General features: G+C 34.1%; 2 protein-coding genes across 2 annotated transcripts; both read right to left on the bottom strand.

Annotated features, from left to right (window-relative positions):
* LOC126682907 (protein PHYTOCHROME KINASE SUBSTRATE 4) lies at window positions 1-2327 on the bottom strand. The gene has a single exon (XM_050378676.2). The coding sequence runs from the start codon at window positions 2060-2062 to the stop codon at window positions 173-175; it is 1890 nt and encodes a 629-aa protein (XP_050234633.1). The 5' UTR covers window positions 2063-2327; the 3' UTR covers window positions 1-172.
* A 2159-nt stretch (window positions 2328-4486) lies between these two features.
* On the bottom strand, window positions 4487-16170 carry LOC126682602 (prefoldin subunit 5). The gene is made up of 4 exons (XM_050378334.1): window positions 15916-16170; window positions 15737-15840; window positions 15453-15530; window positions 4487-4804 (listed from the first exon to the last, which is right to left on the bottom strand). Exons 1-4 carry the CDS (start codon window positions 16094-16096, stop codon window positions 4721-4723), a joined length of 447 nt encoding a protein of 148 aa, XP_050234291.1. The 5' UTR covers window positions 16097-16170; the 3' UTR covers window positions 4487-4720.
* Window positions 16171-21596: the final 5426 nt, after the last annotated feature.

The following is a 21596-nucleotide window of genomic DNA, read 5'->3' as shown; positions in this document are numbered from 1 at the left end:
TTTGTCATTTAAAAAAACTATATTGGTTTTATAAATTGATTATACAAAAATATTTAAGCCAAAAGCACTAACAAACTTATACATACCTCTCTTAAACACAAATGAGAGGAAGAATTGAAGTGGGAAAAAGAAAAAATGAAAACGGCGGCGAAGCAAGCAGCGTCACAAACTCCTACGTAGCAAAAGGCAGAGACAAATGGGCAGAGTGAGACTTAGCAAGCGGCGGTTTATTAGCGGCAGAGTATGGCCTACTACTCACATGCTGATGCCTCATTCCTCCTCTTTGCCCCTCTCCGCCCCCACATTTCACTGGATGCGGCCCCACACTCACCGCCTTCTCACACCGACAGCTCAACAACCCCCCTCCTCCTCCTCCTCCGCCACTCCTCTTCTTCCCTCCTCCATTCTCATGGCGGCGTGTGTTCATCATCATCATCGCCGTCATCTCCTGATGATCCGCCTCCGACGCCGTCACTGAGAAATTCGTCACGCTTCCTCTCTCGAATCCTTCCGCCGTTGTTACGCTCCAGTCTATACTCGCTTCGCTCGGTTCGTAGCATTCTGTTGGCGCTATTGACGGCGTCATTGGCTCGTCGTCTATACTTCGCCTGCAATACACGCTCCTTTCACCGCCGCCGCTTAAGCGTCTTCCCGTGGTGCTGAATATGCCGGCTTCATCTAATGAATCCAGTCCTCCGCCGTGAGTATTGCTGTACATTTGATACGACGTCGTTTGTGTTGAGAAGCTCTCTATCTCGAACAGATCTGAACTCGCGTCGCTTGCCATGTCATCATCTATAACCGTCATCTTTGACTTAGGACTCGTCGGTAATGTGAAACTCTGACGTTGATGAAGAAGATCCGCCGTAGTCGTCTTAATCGGATCATCCGACGGCCGAAATACCTCGAGCGAATCTCGCGGCGGTTCCTCGATGAAGTTTACTGAAGGTTTTTGCAATGAACCATTGAGTAGCAGTTTAACTGGAGGAGATGATGATGTTTGATTGAGTATCGGAAACGAGAAGCCGTCACGCGCCGCTGAGGAGGCGATCACGCGCTGATGGTGTTGACCTAGAGCTGATGAGGAAGGGAACATGTTATTATTATTATCTGCTGATATTCTGAGACGAGAATTAGGAATTATAATCTCCTGTCTTTGGATCCAATCTGTTGCAGCTGAGCTTGTTTCTGATGACATTGAGAATTTCCTTTGAACATTTCGAATTTCTTTAGACTTGTTTTGAATTAATCGAGGCGGTGTTCTCGGTTCCGATAGTTTTTCCTCGACTTGAACGGATTTTTTCCCCGCACACGGACATTTCCGCCCGAGTCGCCATTTCGACGAACCCTTTTTCTTTTCATCCGCGCTGCCTCCGCCGCCAGGATTCCGCATTGATACAGCAATAGCGCCCGGTGGATGTGACAGCAAACCAGTTTGGCTGTTCCAGCTAGCTTCTGATGAAGCTGTTGGCGTTGCGTGGAACGAACGAGCTCTGTAGTTTCGACCATACCCGTCTACCGAAGATGAAGCAGAGGAAAATCTCGGGATTGATTCGAGATTAACAACATTTACGGGCGAAACTCTCTTGCTAACTCGCGGATCGCTACCGCCACCGTTGCTTTCGTTGAAGTATTTCTGCGCATCGAAGATGCTTATTTCAGTATCGTCGACTGGACTATCATGCTTCTGAGGCTTGACATAAGAAGAAAACGACGCGTCTCTAACGGTCGCCATTGTTTTCTGCGGAAAGGAAATGAAAGGAGGAGGAGGAGGTTCAACCATATCAAAAACCGGCTGTTTAGCCAAGGTTTTCATCACTGCCGATCTCTCCATGGATAAATGGCAATGAAATTCCTGAAACCCGAGTCCTACTGTATTTGTAATGAACGCAGGATTGCGTAGAAAACACGAAACAATAATCGAGCAGTAAAATGTTACCCAACTGACTAGCCAAAGAATGGAAGTCGATAATTCAGAGAATTTGTATCTCTGACGACAAAAGTCCAGCCTATAGAATGATGAAGAAAAGCATAAAATGTACAAAAATAAAAAGCATGGCATGTTAGTTTGAAAGGTAAGTAGAGACCCTACAGACACAGCTTCCAAAATCAATAATCATCGAAAGGATTGGGTATAGCCACGAGACCAGCAATTTAAAATCACATCCACATTCGAATCCTTCTGGTTAATATTGTCAGTTGTGGAATTTGTCAACAAAATTAGGAGCATCACAAAGCTATCAATATCATGGATGAGATGATATATACTACCCACCTTCTTCTCCCCATTATTACAGCACCACCAACAATAATTATTAACACATTATTAGCCAGGCGTGTTGGAGTTCAAAGATACTATATTCTTTTTAGGCTCAAATAAAGTAATGAACCTATAATAATTTCAATACAATTTTTTAAATTTTGCAAGTCGAATCACCGATTGAAAATTGGCCAGTCGGTGTTGATGTGAAATGCCGGAACCTAAAACCAAGAGGTATGTTGAGATAAATTATGTCGTTTACATAGCGTCTTTTATAATATCAGTTAAAAAAATTTAATTGTACATTTTGTATCACTAACTTTCACTTTTTGTAAGTCAAAGGATTTGAAATTTCCAGTCGATGTTGCAATGGAATGCCTAAATATAAATAAATTCCAACGTTCATATCATCAACGATTGATACGATTTTTGGTGATTTGAATTATAAAATTAAAAACATATTAAAATTGCAAAACAAATAAAACTTATAACTTAATTGGATTAATTCTTTTTTATTCTAATTTAGATACTTTTTCTAATACAATAAACAAAGATCTTAACACCAAACAAAGATGAAATAGAAATTTTTTACTTTTAATATTTGGAAATGGCAATTGGGAGAAATTTTTTCATTTTTTAAGGGAACTGGGGAATCCTCATCAATTGCCCCATGGGTACGAGGATGGGGGAAATCCATTCCCCATTCATGGGGAAGGGAATGGGACGGAAAGTGTAGCCCCACCTCCTATTCCTATCCCATGGGAACCCGATGTAATTATAATATATTATTATTAGTTTCTGTTTATAATTTATGCTTTTATTCAATTTTTTTTTTTTGATAATTGGGGAGGGGGAGCGCTTGTGGGAGGAATCAAACTCACGACCTAACAGTTTGCTGCCTAGCGCTTATACCGTTTGAGTTACAGCTTATTGGTATTTTTTTTATTAGTATAGATTTAAAAATAATAATATAACATTGTATATATTTATATAGTCATCAAAAGATTTAAAAAAATAAACATCATTAATAGTTTAGTATTTGGTTGCAGCGTTTAAGATTTCGAAAATTAAAAATATATATTCATGTTTAAAATAAAAATTAGTGGTATTTTTTATGATTAAAATGGCTTTTTTCAAGCAGTTAGTGCAATTTGTAATGACATTAATTATTGTTAAAATAACCTAAAATAAAAAATAAAACCGTCATATTTAAACATTATATGAATGGGGATCCCTACATATATGGGAAATTATGAGGACAAAGATGAATTCATCCCCATCAATTAAATAAAATGGGGCCATCCCCATCCCGTTTCATTATCATCCCTACTTATATAATACTCACATTCTAAATATAAAGTTCGAAATAGTTTTGCAACTAGAACCATGCACCTAAGAGTACGGTTCATATTAATGCCTTGTGAGGAAATTAAAAAAACACTTAATCATCCAAAAACATTTGCCTTCTCATTTTTTTTAGGCCTAATGTCTTAAAAAACCCCGACCTTTTAGCCCCTTTTCAATCATACCCTGACGTTGAAAATTTGTCAATTTTACCCTATTTTGCATTTTTGTGTTTCAATTGTACCCTGAAAAATTAAATTAACGTCTTTTGCGTTTGGAAATTTGATTAAAACATTCTCCATGTCTAGCATATATTGATTGTATATTTTTAAAATTTATTTAAATTTAGTTAAATTAATTAAGAATTTAAATTAGTGTTAATTTGATTATGGTTTTTAGTTAGTTTTTAAAAATAAAGGACTTATTTGTACTTTTTTGAATAAAAAAGAATTTAATTTCATATTTAAACTTAATTAATTGAATGATTTCATCATTTAAGTAAAAAAATTAACAAAAATTAAAATATTGGGGTACAATTGAAAACGAAAAATTCAAAAGTGGGTAAAATTGACAAATTTTCAACGTCGGGGTGGAATTGAAAAAACGTTTAAAGGTGAGGGGTTTTTGAGTGATTAGGCCTTTTTTTATGTCTCAAACTTTCAAATTGTCAATTTTAATCAATTATTCAATTTTCAACTTCAGTTGCACCCATTTTTAGGATGTTAACGAGAAAAATTTGAAACTAAAAGTTAAAATTTACAATATAATTTACCATTTTGAATGTTTGGAATATTAATAGATAAAGTCAAAAAGCTAAAATATTTTTAATAATAGGCCTAAAAAATGGCAAGCACCAAAAACTCCGTTGTAATAGACCAGACAGCAAGAAAATTAAAATCTCCGATTTAAAAAATTCACTATAACTGTTTGATTCTTAGATAACTTGGTTTCCGTTAGGAAACATTCTTCACATTCCCTAATAAATAGAAGAAGAAAAAAAACCATTTGGCTGGGAATGTTTAGATCACCTCTAGAAACAATATTCTCAAAGCTGCAACTTTTAACAGCATTGCACATGCCATATTCTCATAAAAGATTACAGGATTTTCGAAACCTCTATGTCGCAGGGGCCAACTGCTTCAATCGAGCCTGTAAGACTGCCCCAACTTCATCCGCTGCCATCTTCTTTTTGGAAGCAAGCTGCATTTTATGATAAGAGTAGCATCATTAGCCGATAAGACGGAAAATCTTTCAGAGATATGTAACACCAACCAGCTATATAATAATTAAATTAAAAGGCTTCATCCAAAACTATGTTGCACAAAAACTTTTCGAGTCATACATTTCAGAGCTTCATTTCCGTTTCAAAAAAGCTTCTAAAACTGAAAAATTCTAAATTAATATTATAGCCTATTCTTATAAACAAATTTAGCTTCGTTCTTTCCCAAATCAACATTTTCCGTTTCAGCGTTTCTGTATCCGCGCTATATTGATAAAAAAAATGTCAATATTCATTAGGGGCACTCGAACATTTTTCTAAAAGAACGACAGCAAAACAATCATGCACAACGCAAGAGGGGAAAAAAGCGGCAATCGTTCGAGAATGATCCCTACGCCATGGAATTTTATAGCTGCATTCAGTGATAAATGCAAAAACAGAGATGTCTCAGACAGATATAGCATCAAAGCAACTGCTATACTATGACTGAGCAAACAAATGTACAACTTTTATGATTCAATCTGAATATCAGCACATTTGATCAAACGTTTGACCAAAACAGTACAGACTGAACTATGTCTTACAATAAAATAATAAGTATGTATTACAAAACCCCGAACAAACACAGACACAAAAAGAAAAGATAATATCAATAATAACAGCGAAATATTTAACTTGCAACTACGAATCAAATACATGGGAAACACCAATTTCGCGCAAGGTGGAATGACTCCTAGAGTCTAAGCCAGCAGTATGGTCTTTTGTCCAACAGAAACGTTTGGGTTACGTAAAAACCTGGGCAGATAATTTATCATTTACTCTCATCATAGTTGTACAATTTTAATTTGTTGCAATTAATTCGCGCAACTTCTATTGTATATCACACATGGTATGGTAGGCCAGACTGCAGTCAATATATAATTGGATTTGTTTTTACACAAATGAGTATTACAAAAATATATATAAATAGACAAATAGTTGGACATTTACTGACTATTTTTCCTCTCCAAACCATCTGTGTCCTAGTGGCTGAGGTCCATAGTCATCAAACATCACCTCCACCACACATTAGTTGTCAATCCTCAGCCCTCTCTCTCTATCTCCACATTTACTTATTTCTCGGATACGATACCTTTCATCAGATAAAGAAGCAAGTTATGAGGGCTCTACTCCCTCGACAATTTTCTCTTAACCAACATCACCATCTTTGTCTTATTCCCTTTCTAGACCTCTATTATTGTTTTTCTCCTCTTACATTTCCAATTCGATAAATCAGCTCCTTACCTAGCTTTAAAAACAATGACGTTTTCAATTTGTTAATCGATAGTTCAAACAAAAATAATAGCTGCTTGGATCCAATTATAGAATCCGAGTCACAAAGTTATTAGTCCTGGCAGATGCTCTAGCAACATCTTTTCTTGCTTTAATTTATTTAATTGGCCTTGCCATTCACCGTCTTCACCTATCTTCAAAAAATTATCAGAAACTTAATGCCTTTTATACTATCATGCTTCATGATAGAAGCTTGTGTTTTAGAACTTATGACTTATTTGCAACATTAAAACTGTGTAAAAATATGAAACTAATGATAAGGACACTATTTCCAACAATGAGCAAGGATTTAATTATTACATTCAAATCCAATTTTGAAGGAAAATCCAATTTTGAAGAAAAGTTTGGTATAGTTTTGCACTGAAACACAGCCGTGAACTTGTGTTACATCAGATTGACCAAGAATCTCTCACTCATAGCAACTAAAATTCATGAGCATTGAGCAATACCAACTCAAATAGAAGAAAATATGAGTTTCATAACTAGTATTTAGTACAAATAACTCTTGAATTCAATGTTCCTGTTCTGTCTGGCTCAATTGATGTCAAATTGGTTATCAATGAGAACAATAAATCTGGGACTTTTACAAGGATAGTTAAACTTGGCAATTTTATACACGAGATGATTCATTAAATGATACAACATGACACAAAGTTATTCGGGTTTGAGTTTGATGCAAAAGAGTTTGGATCGGGAACATGTCAATCTGTTTATAACACGATTAGTTTCGTGTATAACGAGCGGAACATTATTTAATTTTTAATTTTATTAAATTCTTAATTGTATATATATTTTTTGTAATATTTACAACTATGTTATTATTAATTTTAATTTGTATTATATTAAATAGATAAACAAATTATTCAATATTTAGAAAATTTAAATGTGTCATTTTAAACAATTTGAACCAAAAACATGTTTAATTAGTATATATGTATACATGTTGTGTCGTGTAACCCGTATTATAAACGTGTTGTGTTTGGGTTTTATATATCAAACACGATTATTAATCATGTCGTGTTATATTTTACCTAATCATCTTTCGTGTTTGGAACGACACGACAGATATACGGCCCACAAACACAAATTGTCATGTCTAAGGGTAGTGATCAAATGAATTAATTCTAATTAATACTATTAATTATATCTTATCTCTCAATACTAAGAACTTATGGCTGAACTAACATGCACCTCTACACCCTCATTATAATCAAGTCTTGCTGATAATTATGTTTTTTAATAGTCGAAATCCAATGCACAGGCCTTTGCTTGACCTTTATAAACCTCTAAAAAGACTTGAACTGAAATGGTGTTTAGGAATGTTTCTTTCCAATATAGGTCTCATGATACTAATAAGCATTTCAAGACTATCAAATAGACAAATCAACAAGGGAGCACGCTCGTTGAGTTCTAGATACGCTTGAAACAGTGAAACTGTGTATGGACTAAATTACTAAAAATTTAATGTGCTGTAGAGAATGATAATACCCGCAGTTTTTTTAATGTATTTGATTGTCAAGCCTAATTTATATTACGACTTCAGGATTTCACATGCAGTACAATATCTTTCATAACAAATTTCATTGTTTATCGGAGCATTAATTAAATCATTAATAGCAATCAACTGTTAACTAAAAGAGACAATGGTAATTCTAATATCTAAACAACTTGTTGAAAAAGGTAAACTATGATAGCTCGCTAACATTTGTAAGTTATTCAGACCCTCCTCAATTAAAAATGAATTAAAAAGTCCAGAATATTTTGTACTATCATTAGATACTTTTCAATTTTTCTCCCGAAAATAGCATTCATTTTTAAAACATTAAAGTACAAGAGTACCCGAATTTCTTTCTCATCCATCCGTTATTATTTTACCCTCTGTCAACTTTAATTTCTCTTTCCAAAAATAAGTTGATTCAAGGACAAAGACCATGATCACCACATAGACTTGAACTATCAAACATAAATTCCACAAGAAGAAAATTTCTACCATCATAAATTTAGCCAAAAAATGGAAGTTGCATTTCTCTTTTTTTTCCGTTCTCTCTTTATCAAATTCTCTCTGTGAACTTTCAATTAAACCCTATAAAATCCCCTTTGTTTCAAATCCACGGTTATTAATTTACCGTACATACTTTCGTATTCTTGGCTTGTTAATGTACAACTTTCTCATATTCTTTTTGGGGCATAGTCTTGTATGCTTTTCATACTTGTGATAAAACTAACTGAAATTGAAATAAAACTCAGGCAAATTTTTAAACTGAAAGAGATAATAGCAATCTGATACCACATTATGTTTGAACATCCTTTATCATTATCATGCTTGCCAATCTGTAGCTCACAAAGGGAAAGAAGGAAAGGTAGAAAACCAAAATTGTACCATCCTTATGTTTACTTCCACATGAGTTGAGATGGGCCATAAAGAGCAAATGCAGGGGTAAGCAGACAATTAGCTATCATAAGATTTACAGAGAGGACATATCAAGATATATGAATCAAGAAAAAAAAGATATAGAAAAAAACATCCATCAGGTTTTATGGTATTTTGGAGAATTAACTTTCACTTTCATATGTTTGCTAATCAAACATTCAAATGACAAACAGAAGATGTTTAAAGCTGAGAAATATTATAGGAGAAAACAATTGTATTGTTATATTTATTTCTGAATATACAACCTGTATATATATACAGCTAAAAGGAAGCCTAACTAGGAAATATTAACTGTACAAGTAATTCCCCTAATTAAGGTTATATATAAGGCTAATTCCCTAATCTATGTAATAGAGAAGACTTCCTATATTTACTCCATAAATTACTCTATTGAGATTTGTTCCTTTTCCAACACTCCCCCTCAAGCTGGCTTGTAAATATCTTTCATACCCAGCTTGCTTACAAGATAGTCAAATTGTTTTTTAGATAGTCCCTTGGTATGGATGTCAGCCACCTGTTGATATGTAGGTATGTAAGGAACACATATTAAGCCATCATCAAGTTTTTCTTTGATAAAATGTCTGTCCACTTCGATATGTTTAGTCCTATCGTGAAGGACAGGATTATGAGCAATCGAGATCGCAGCTTTATTATCACAAAACGCTTTCATGGGAAATAAAAATTGAATCTGCAAATCTTCAAGTAATCTTTTAATCCAGATTATCTCACAAATGCCATGTGCAAGAGATCTAAGTTCAGCTTCTGCACTACTACGTGCTACAACACTTTGCTTTTTGCTCCGCCAAGTCACCAAATTTCCACCAACAAAGGCACAATAACCCGATGTTGACCGTCGGTCTGTAATGCATCCAGCCCAATCAGCATCAGTGTAGACTTCGATCTGAATATTATCTCCTTTTCTAAACATAAGCCCTTTGCCGGGTGTCCCTTTAAGATATCTCATTATTCTGTAAACAACATCAAAGTGCTCTTTGCCAGGAGCATGCATAAATTGACTTACCACACTCACAGCAAACGCAATGTCGGGACGAGTGTGTGATAAGTAAATAAGCTTACCTACTAGCCGCTGAAATTTCTCTCTTTCAATCACATTTTCAGCAGTAGCTAAATTTAGCTTCAAATTAGCCTCAATAGGAGTCTCGGCTGCTTTACATCCGAGAAGGCCAGTTTCATCGAGTAAATCAAGAATATATTTTCTTTGATTCACAAATATTCCTTCTCTTGATCTAGCAAATTCCATGCCTAGAAAGTACTTCAACTCTCCGAGGTCTTTAATCTCAAACTCTTCTGCCAATCTTTTCTTTAGAGTTGACAACTCATCAAGATCATCACCTGTCAAAATCATATCGTCAACATATACAATTAAAATTGCAATATTGCCTTTATCAGAATGCTTATAAAACATAGTATGATCAGCTTGACTTTGGTGATACCCATAGCCTTTTACCGCCTTCCCAAAACGTTCAAACCAAGCTCTAGGAGACTGTTTAAGGCCATATAAAGACTTTTTCAGTTTGCAAGCTTTGTTTTGGCCAATAGCACTTTCAAAACCTGGAGGAGGGCACATGAACACTTCATCTTCTAAATCACCATTCAAGAACGCATTCTTCACATCCAGTTGTTGTAAAGGCCAACTAAAGTTTGCTGCAAGAGATAGCAACACACGAATGGAGTTAATTTTTGCCACTGGAGCAAAAGTTTCTTGGTAATCAATACCATGAGTTTGAGTAAACCCCTTAGCAACCAGCCGTGCTTTATATCTTTCTACACTTCCATCCGCCTTGCATTTTACAGTAAAAACCCATTTACAGCCTACTATTTTTTGATCTTTTGGCAATTCAACAATCTCCCAAGTCTCATTCTTTTTTAGTGCACCAATCTCCTCCATAACTGCCAATCTCCACTTTGGATTATCAAGAGCTTCCTGGATGTTTCTAGGGATAAACAAGTTCGAAATTCTTGACGTAAATGCTTTATGTTTGTGAGAAAGATTATCGTATGTTAAATAGTTTGCAATAGGATGATTGGTACAAGAACGAATTCCTTTTCTTATGGCTATAGGTATATCTAGATCACCATGTTCAGATTCAACAGTATGATTAGGAACAAAAGAAGTACAAGGTTGAGAAGAACCTAAATTTGGAGAAGAACCTGAATTTGGAGCATTGGGTATGATTGGCAGTGCTTCAAGTGTAGATGGTTCTGCATTCTTCTTATGATTTTTCTTCCTTGTATAAACAAGTACTTCAGGCCTAAATCCCTTAGGATCATCTTGTAGTGTTTCTCCCCCTGTTAAAGATTCCCCCATACTTGGTACAATAGGATGCAAAACAACTTTAGGTAAACTTTGTTGAATACCCCAACTATTTTCTTCATCTAGTTTCTCCCCCTGAAGAAAATTATTTTGAAAATATGGCTGATTTTCAAGAAATACAACATCCATAGTAATCACAGTCTTCCGAGTTAAAGGATTAAAACATTTATATCCTTTTCTATTAGATGCATAACCAATAAAAACATGTTTTCCAGCTTTAGGATCAAGTTTTGACCGATCTTTTTGAGGAATAAAAGCATAAGCTGTACAGCCAAAGACCTTAAGAGGTAACTTTGAAAAAATCCGAGCTTCGGGAAAATGTTGAGTAAAACAGTTTAGGGGTGTAGTGTAATTCAAAACACGTGTAGGCATCCTGTTAATTAAATATGTTGCAGTTAAAACGGCTTCACCCCAGAGATATTTAGGAATATGCATAGAAAACATTAAAGCTCGTGCAACTTCTAGTAAGTGTCTATTCTTTCTTTCAGCTATACCATTTTGCTGGGGCGTATCAACACAAGTAGATTGATGTTGCATACCCTTATCTCTTAAGAAGCTGCCAAGAGATTCATTAAAATATTCAGTACCATTATCAGTATGCAAAATTCCTATTTTGGTATGAAATTGTGATTCAACCATTGCATAAAAGTTTTTGAATAAAGCATGAACTTCAGATTTATCTTTCATCAAATATACCCAACTTAATCGAGTATGATCATCAATAAAAGTCACAAACCATTTTTTTCCAGAAAAAGTTTGAACTCGTGAAGGCCCCCAAACATCACTATGGATTAAGTAAAAAGGGCGAGATGGCTGATATGGTTTTGAATAGTAGGTACTTTTATGACTTTTTGCTAAAATGCAATGTTCACAATGAAAATCAAGAATATCAATTCCATTAAATAAAGCAGGAAACAATTTTTTAAGATAAGGAAAACTAGGATGTCCCATCCTATAGTGCCAAAGCTTAATATTATCCTTAATAGAGGGAGAACTAACACTACTTAAACCCTGAGGTAATTTATACTTGGAATCTTCTTCTTCAAAGTAATAGAGACCATCTATCATTTTAGCACTGCCAATCGTCCTCCCCGATTTCAGGTCCTGAAAAATACAATGAGAATCAAAGAAAGTAACGCAACAATTAGAATCCTTGCATATTTTGCTAACAGATAAGAGATTACAAGCAAGTTTAGGTACATGAAGAACTGATTTAGGAGACACATTGTTTGACAATTTTATCAAACCTTTGCCTGCTATAGAAGAATAGGATCCATTTGCAACACGGATTTTTTCTTGTCCAGAACAAGGATAATATGTATGAAACAAATTGGAAAGACTAGTCATATGATGAGATGCTCCTGAATCTACTATCCAGGGAGCAGATTGTGAAATAGAAGAACAAACTAGGGCATTTAAATCACTACCTGTTTGTGCAATAGAAACATTAGGAGTACCCGATAATCCAGCATTAGATTTCAGCAGTCTGAGAATATGATTCACTTGTTCAGGGCTGAATGGGACAGCTTCAACTTCATGTGCAGAAGGAATAGATTTCAGCAATTTTAGAATATGATTCACCTGTTGAGGGCTGAATGGGGCAGCTTCGACTTCATGTGCAGAAGGAAAATTTTTCTGATTAAACTTCCTCTCATGCTTGCCCTTCCAATTTGCAGGTTTACCGTGAAGTTTCCAGCATGTTTCACGGGTGTGTTTAGGCTTGTTGCAATGATCACACCATACACCAGTTCTTTGACCAGTGCTAAATGGAGTATTGCGGCTAAAATAGGCTTCACCTGCAGCCAAAGCAGAATTCTCAAGGATGCTACTGGAAGTCTTTTTTCCAAGCATAACAAGTCTACGACTTTCTTCACGACGAACTTCGGAAAAAACTTCTCCAATAGAAGGAAGAGGTTGTCTGCCAATTATCCTTCCTCTAACTTCATCAAATTCAATATTTAGCCCAATAAGAAACTTATAAATCCGCTCATCTTCGACCTTCTTTTTATAGTGGTTGGCATCCTCCAAGCATTTCCACTCATAACTATTGAATAAGTCTAAATCTTGCCACAAGCGTTTCAACGAATTGAAGTACTTAGTGACATTGTCTTCTCCTTGACGAATATCACCAAGTTTCAACATCAATTCATAGACTTGGGACTGATTTCCCAAATCTGAGTACATAAGATTAATATTATCCCAAAGCTCCTTAGCAGTGTGATAACACATGTAGTTGGAGCTAATGTCTTCCTCCATAGAGTTAACCAGCCACGTCATTACCATTGAGTTTTCAGCATCCCATGTAGAATATTTAGGATCATCAATGTTTGGTTCCCTTTTATCTCCAGTTAGATAGCCAATTTTACCCCTTCCTCGAATATACATACGCACAGATTGAGACCAGCGCAAAAAATTATCTCCATTCAATCGAATTGTAGTTATTTGGACTGAATGAGATTCGGAGGGAACCAAGGTTTTAGTGGCAGAAGTAGGAGTTTCAGAAGAAGAAAGATTGATGTTTGTAGAGTCAGACATGGTGGCTGCTAAGTTGTGGCTAGGTTAGATGAGGAGGCTAGGTTTATTTTTTGCTCACTGGATCAAGGTGAGCTCTGATACCATGAGAAATATTATAGGAGAAAACAATTGTATTGTTATATTTATTTCTGAATATACAACCTGTATATATATACAGCTAAAAGGAAGCCTAACTAGGAAATATTAACTGTACAAGTAATTCCCCTAATTAAGGTTATATATAAGGCTAATTCCCTAATCTATGTAATAGAGAAGACTTCCTATATTTACTCCATAAATTACTCTATTGAGATTTGTTCCTTTTCCAACAAAAGCCTCAATTTAGTGTTCACTTCATTAATTGAAGAAAATACTGAGAGCAAGTGACTGTTTCATCTTTGAAAGAGGGATGTAAGTGTTACTTTCACTAAATGGCAGGGGCTTTAGTTATGCTCCTAATAAAATAAAAGATAAAAACTATCCTCCATTTAATTAAATCTCAAAATTTGAATATTGTTGGTATACATTTAAAGTAAGCAAAATAGCAGGTTATAAAAATATCAGTAACTGTGTTTGGTTGATACCAAACTGGTGGCTTAATTTCAAGAAATGAAAAAGTAAATAAGGCCAAGGGTAAAAAGGGGTAGAAGAGGAAGTAAGAATACCATTAGTGGATTCAAAAGTTCGAATACAGAACGGAACACTTTCAATCATGCTTCCCCGGAAATTAACAGTGATTTTTTAGGGGCAACCTACTCGCATAAAGTAGGTGTCTTCCTTAATAATTGACATACGTTGTCATTTGGAAGAATTTACTTGCCATTTGTATGTCAGAGCTAGCACAAATAAATATGACAATAATCATTTGCAGAAGTTTAACTGTAAATGACATGAGATAATACCAAAGATCCATACCAAATACAAAGCACTAACATCATAGCAACCAAAAGTCTAAAGAAGTAAAGAACAATTCTTTTTTTTATTACAGGCATGCATCAATCACACAATAATCACGGCAGACTTACATTAACTGGCCTACAAGGAAAGGTTTATTAGTAGGCAACTCAGAAAGTGTAATCATTGAGTAAGACTATATACACTTTTATTCCAAGTGGCAGTAATTTGAATGTCATCCAGTGAGGTCTAAAATGATATCAGCATCACGAAAGTTGCCAATTTTCCTAATGGTAATAGCGGCATTCCAGTGAAATGCTGACGGAAAAAAAGTGAATCGCAATAATTTAATAGGAGATAAGGGATCTGTGAATTCCAAAACAGCAGAAGAATATGAAACGGAAGAAAACAAAGAACTCAAGGGAGGAGGGAGGGAGGAAAGATAAATGAGTGCCAGCAATGAATTTGAAAGAGGTAGTTCAGTAGGGTTCCGTATGTTTCTGAGACGTTCTGGCACATAAACAAAAGATTCTAGCAAAATGGAAAGCTGCAACCTGCTGATAGTAGCAATGACTAGAGAGAGAACTCAACTGCTGTAGAGGCTTCTAGAGGTATGCTCGATTATAAACATTTTGCAGAGTATGAACAATACGATGTCACCTCATCCTGGTAGAAGTGCTTTGCAGACCTCAGCACATCAGGGGCAGGCCTTAAAAATTCTTAGTGAGGGGCTCGAAGTTTAAGGATTTGGATTAAATCAAAGAACTATGTTTTTTTCACTTCAGTTAAATAGACACATGAACAGACAATAACTAAATAAAAAATTTGAAATTCCCCAAAGATTAGGATAAATATTTTTCCTATATACATAAAGTTTCAAACTCACACAAAAGACCAGTACTTTTCCTTTATTTTTCCTTGTATTTTTCCTAATTCTACAAATTGAACTAAAAGCAGCTCTAAAATTGGGATTTTCTCTAATAGCAAGACACAAGAATTTCAATAATTTTTTTAAAAGGCTCAAATTGCTACTTAATTGTTACCAATCCTTATGATACAAACATAGAAAAAGCAATTACAATCGATAAGCAAACATATCACATGATTAAACTGTAAACATTACCTCAACGAGCTGATCGAAATTAGATTTCAGCAAATTGATCTTCCGCTCGCAATAACCCTTTCCTTCGGCCATTGTTTTCTTCCATAAAACCACAAAGAAAAAAAATGCATATTAGTATTTAATAATATAAAATCTGTCAATCATCAAATTGTCTATTCCACGTCAAGTCATCGGGTTTAGTTTTTTGAATTTTCCCAAATTTCTTCCAAATGCAACGGTTTCATATTCGATTTAATATAATTTGATAAAAACTAAAAATTGAACAAAGCTAGATCACAAATTACCTCAACAAAGTAACCAGTGCCAATATCAACAAGAACTTTATCAGCATCATCAAGAGTTCCCGGTACATATAACGAAGCAGTAAGCGGCACCAACATTTTCTTCCCTAAAATTACAAACTTTTTTCAACACCCAGACCAACAAATCAAGAAATGAAACAGATTTGCAAAGAATTGCGAACCTTGGGGACGGAGGGAGAGATCTTGGAGGGCGGTGGAGGCGCTTTCGAGGCGGGTAGTGGCGGTGCGAATGTTGTTGAGACTGTCTTGTAATAAATTGACTTCCATGTCGGCTTGCTCTTTTAAGGCTTTGAGTTGCTCTACGCTCAGCTTCTCAATGGCTGCTGAACTACTGCTACTCATTTTTTTTCTGTTCTTCTTGCTGCCGATGCTGGGTTCAAACTGCTTTAGTTGATGGTTTGTTTTGTTTAGATCATATGGAGTGCTACTTTTTATACTAAATTTAGTTTGAAAAAATGACAAAATATTAAATTTAATATAATTTTTTAATTTTAATTTTAATGTAAAATTTTAAAATAAATACTATAATTATTTATTACGATAATCATTCATTATTATTATTATTATTATTAGGGTTAATGTTATAAAAATTCATCAACTTTATAGCATTGGGGTGCTACTTTTCATGTTAAATTTATGAAAAAAATGACAAAATACTAAATTTAGCATAATTTTTTAATTTTAACTTTAATGTAAAATTTTAAAATAAATGCTATAATTGTTACTATGATAATTATTTATTATTATTTTTAGAGTTAACGTCATAAAAATTCACCAACTTTATACGTTTTTTTATTTTAATCACGTAATTTAAATTTTTTTACTTTCATGCACGAACTACCACTTTTTCTCAAATTCATGCATGGTGCTGAGGTGTCACGACTCTATTAGTGTGATTCGATAAGGTGGAGGTCATTACACCAATGAATGAGTGCCACCTCAGCATCATGCATGAATTTGGGAAAAAGTGGTAGTTCATGCATGAAAATGAGAAAACGTGTAAAGTTCGTGATTTTTTTTAACATTAACCCTTATTTTTATTATATTATAAAAATTTAATCATATGTTTTATAAATTTTAAAAATATACTACGACCACGTACAGAAGTGATACTCTTCGGCTTGACAATATGGAACAAATAATAATTATTTTTTATTTGATATAATAATGAGTTATTTTAAATAGAATTGTTATGTGAATTAATAAATTAAAAAAAATTAATATGTTGGCTTGCGGTCTATAATTAAAAAATTTAATCAATCGAGATCGTAAAAATAAGAAAGTGAGCATAAAAGTTAAAATAAAAAAACAACGCAAAAAAAATAATAGTAGAATCATACTTAAAATGAATTTTAATTAGTTATTCAACTTTAGCATATGCTATAATGAGTGCCAAATTTAACATGCAATATAGCATATGCTAAATTTAGTATGTAGTATAGCATTGCATTGAAGTTGAATTTTATGTCTCAATGTTAAACTATAGCATTAACATACAAATTTAGCATTGTATTGTGGATACTCTTAGAAGAGTATTGAGTGTATTAAGTGAGATTTTTTTCACTAGTAATCGGCTTAATCACTAAAAAATACTCTATCTTTTATTTTTTTTTGTTTATAGCCAATATCTTTTAAAATTTTCAATTGTAGCTCATTTTTCAATTTTCACTTTCAATTGTATCTAATTGTCCAAATTAAAATGGAAAAAAAAATTCAAATATGTTATTTATCTTACTTAATTTTATTTCAATTTACATTTATATCATAATAGATTTTAAAAATTTAGTAATATGACAGATTTATTTTAATTTTTTATCTCTTCAATTTGGACATTTGGCTATTATTGAAAGTGACAAATGAAAAATAGGTTAAAATGGAAGATTTTAAAAGATGTGGCCTTAAACGAAAAAAATCTAAAAAAATGGATATTTTTAACTGATTGTCTTGATTTTTTTTCTTTTCCTAGACAAAGATGGGTAAAAGGACGGAACCCCTATTAAGTAGTAATGTTACGGAGAAAAGCATCATAATCCGCTTTTGCCTGTTGGGCCAACCGGTGAGCTCCGATGTTGTTCCTCCTGTCAATGTGACGAATCATGCAATAATGGAAGAGCGATAACAGACGCCAAATATCTTGACACATACCCAGTAATTATACTAGGAACATGTCTTCGTATTAATTGATTGGGCTACAAGAGCGGCATCGCCTTCAAAATTAACATGATTCCACTTCATTCTGAAACTCCAGCACATCACTTCTCGCAAGGGTATGAATTCCAAGATTTATGGATCCCAAAATATTTCTGAAAATGGACGAGAACTTCCCTATACAATGACCTACTGAATTGAAAGTCACCCCTTCTATAGAGCCAAATTCCTTATCTTTGCACGTACCTGCATCAAATCTCACTGTAATCGCCACAGGGTGCACTGTTCTCGGCTGAGCTTCTCCATTCACCGCGCTGCTAGCATTACAGAGTTGGCTGCTTTAAATTCTGTCATCTATTTCGTTGGCTGCTTCAAATTCTACCTGAAAAAAGTTAGAGCGTTTTAGACAGTTTCCTCAATAGTCTAACTATTGTCTATGAATAGCGCATAATTCCTTGCCTTCCAAATTACCCAAATAGTATAACAAAACAACTTTATGCCATAATGGTTATCATCCACCTTACCCGGATCTCCCACTATGTTTAACCAAATCTGTTGGAATGGAGGTTCTAGGAGGCTTTCTGAAAGTAAAGCCAGGGGTGAGCCAAACCAAACTCTTCTGGAAAAGTCACACCCAAAGAATAGGTGATTTCTATCTTCAGTGGCACCACAACGCTGGCATAACAAGTTGCCATGTAATCTCAGATTGAGGTTGGTAGCCGTTGGGATACCATTTAGCAGCACTCTCCAGATGAATACTTTCAGCTTGTTTGAGATTTTCAAATTCCACAAGAATTGCCAATTAACTCTGTCAAGAATATTAATAACGTTTTGCGGCTCCGGGGTGGAATTTTTTTAGAGCTACATAGTATCCTGACTTCACTGAGTACTGGCCAGATTGGGATAAATACCAGACTAATTTTTCTAGAAGACGGGAAATAGGCAGAGTGATGGAGAAAATAACTTGGGTATCTTCAGCTAAGAATAGACTGCGAACCATGGGTTCATTCTAAGACTAGGTGTGATTCATGAAGAGTCACTTTACCCAAACGGGAATTAAGCTCCTATCTACATTCTCCTTGATTCGGGGAATAAACGAGGTATCTGAGGGCATCCAGGGTTCTTCCATAGTTTTAATGGAATGCTTTAAAGTGATTTGTCATCGTCTGCATTTGTGAAAGAGCTTTAAACCATGAGAAAGACTTCCACATCCCCAGGAGGTATTGTGGTAGTTGTGCTGATCCCATATTGAATATTTCTTAAAATATTTACCTTTAAGAACTTGGAAAATAAGAGAATCTGGATTGTGAGCAATTCTCCAAGCTTGTTTGGCCAACAGCTCCTGATTGAAAGCTGAGAAATCTTTAAAGCTTAAGCTTCCTTCTCATTTGCTTGTATACATTTTATCCCACGCAATCCAACTAATTTTCCTGTTCTGACCTCGACTCCCCCACCAGAATAGAGACATTATGTTGTTGATTCTGCTACACAAAGCTTTGGGGAATCTGAAACACATCATGGAATAGACTGAAATTGCCGCTAACACTGCCTTAATCATGGTTTCTTTACATGCTGAGGATAGAAAACTTTCCTTCCATCCTAGGGCTTTCTGCTAAAACCTATTCACTATTTCTCCAGAGGATTTTTTCTTCGATCTCATAATAAAAGGGGCAGACCTAGATACGTGTTTTCACTTTAATTTATTAAACATTTAGCAATTCCGTTAGTCTTCTCTAGTGTCCACCCCTGTGTTTTTGCTAAAGAGTAATGCTGATTTGTTATAATTTATTAATTGGCCACTTGCATTACCATAAGCTGATAAGATAGTTTGGATGTCCTTAATCGTTCGAGGGTTTGCCTGAGTAAAGATGATGGAGTCGTTTGTGAAAAAAATGGCTGATCACTGAACCCTGTCTGGATATTTTGATACCTTTAAAGAGGTTATCCATATCAACTTGCTGGAGTTTATGGGCTAAGCCTTCTGCATACAAGACAAACAGCAGAGGGGATAAAGGGCCACCTTGGCGAAGACCTCTGCTCGGATGAAAGTAGTCACAGGTTTCTCCATTAATCAAGACTTAATAAGTTACGGAGGTGACACATTCCATAAGGAGATGAATAAAATGATTAGGCCTTGATAATCTAACTCCATTTGTAGTTTTTTTAAAAGAGATATTTATCCTATGGTATTAGGTTACAATTACTAGCTACCCCACAACTTTTAAAAAGTCAATTTTCCCCCCTAACGTTTGATTAAATTAACTGCTTACACTTCAGTCAGTGAAAGGGACTTTTTAATAAAATTAAAACAATTTGACCCGTAAACTTCTTTTTCTTTTAAAAAGATCTACAAATTCATAAATTCGAAAAAAACCAAATAAATTTATTATAATTTATTTATATTGATTTTATAAATAATAAAATTTATATAATTATTTTAAAATATGTTTATTGAAAATTCAAAATTAAATTCAATAAATTTAAAAAATGATTTAGACATTATGTTTTGTTTCAATTCTATTTATAAATTATATAGTACAATATGTTTTTGACATGATTTGATTTTGAATCATACAAATTTTAAATTTTAAACTAAATAAACTATATTAAATTTAATTAATGTCTTGATGTTTTTAAATTTATTTTGATTAAAATATTATTTTTTAATCTTATTTTAATAAATTAAAATATTTATAGAAATATTATGGTTTGATAAGTAATTTGAAATTATTTATTATTTTTTAGTAATTTTATGGACTTTTTAAAAAGAAATATAAGTTTAAGGGTCAAAATGAATTTTATTTTTGACAATAAGACCTTTTAACTATGTCAAATAACATTTTTAATTAACGTAAGGGGATAGTAGTTAATTTAAGCAAACGTCAAGGGGCAAACAATCGACTTTTTAAAAGTCGTGGGAGAAGTAGTAATTATAATTATCCCTTTTTAAAATTAGTATGTTTTACGTGTTTCACATGTGACTTGTAAATGTTACCCGCCAAAATAATAATAACTATAAGACGTGACCACGGTTCAGGTTCACGGTTCCGGACGGTTCTAAAAATTAAATAAATTAATTTTTATTTAAATTTAATTTTTTTAATATAAAATTGATAGATTTATTACTACTAAATTAGTTTTTTTATTATTAAAACTTAAATATATAAACATATTTAAGTGATAACTTATAATGACTAAACATAATATTAGACTTGCTGAAATTGACGAGCTGACCGAACAACTTCTCGTAGAATCTAGAATAGTGTTAACTGCCATTAACTCTAGTTATGCTGTTCTAAAAAAAAGAAAGCGGTCGTCTGTAAAAAATAGGCGATTGATGACCGGAGCATTCCTACAAATAGAAATATCATGGATACAACCTCTTCTTACAACCTCATTCAACAAGCAACTCAACCCCTCCGCATAAATAATAAAATAAAGGGTCATCTTGCTTTATACCCCAATTATGAATAATAACCTCCATCTCAAAGTTATCTCCAATGCTCGTGTAATGTACCGAGGAAATACAAGACATAACAAGGTTAACCCAATGCGGATTAAATCCAATTTTGGTCATCATATTTTCTACGAAACTTAAAGGCTAATAATCAACCACAAGTTACTTTACCATTCCTATCAGAAAAAACCCCCTACTTTAAAAACCATCAGTAAATCCTCTGTACTAATGATATCT

Source organism: Mercurialis annua, linkage group LG5 (assembly GCF_937616625.2).
Source record: "Mercurialis annua linkage group LG5, ddMerAnnu1.2, whole genome shotgun sequence".
Taxonomy (NCBI): domain Eukaryota; kingdom Viridiplantae; phylum Streptophyta; class Magnoliopsida; order Malpighiales; family Euphorbiaceae; genus Mercurialis; species Mercurialis annua.
This window is presented reverse-complemented; position numbering and strand designations above follow the sequence as displayed.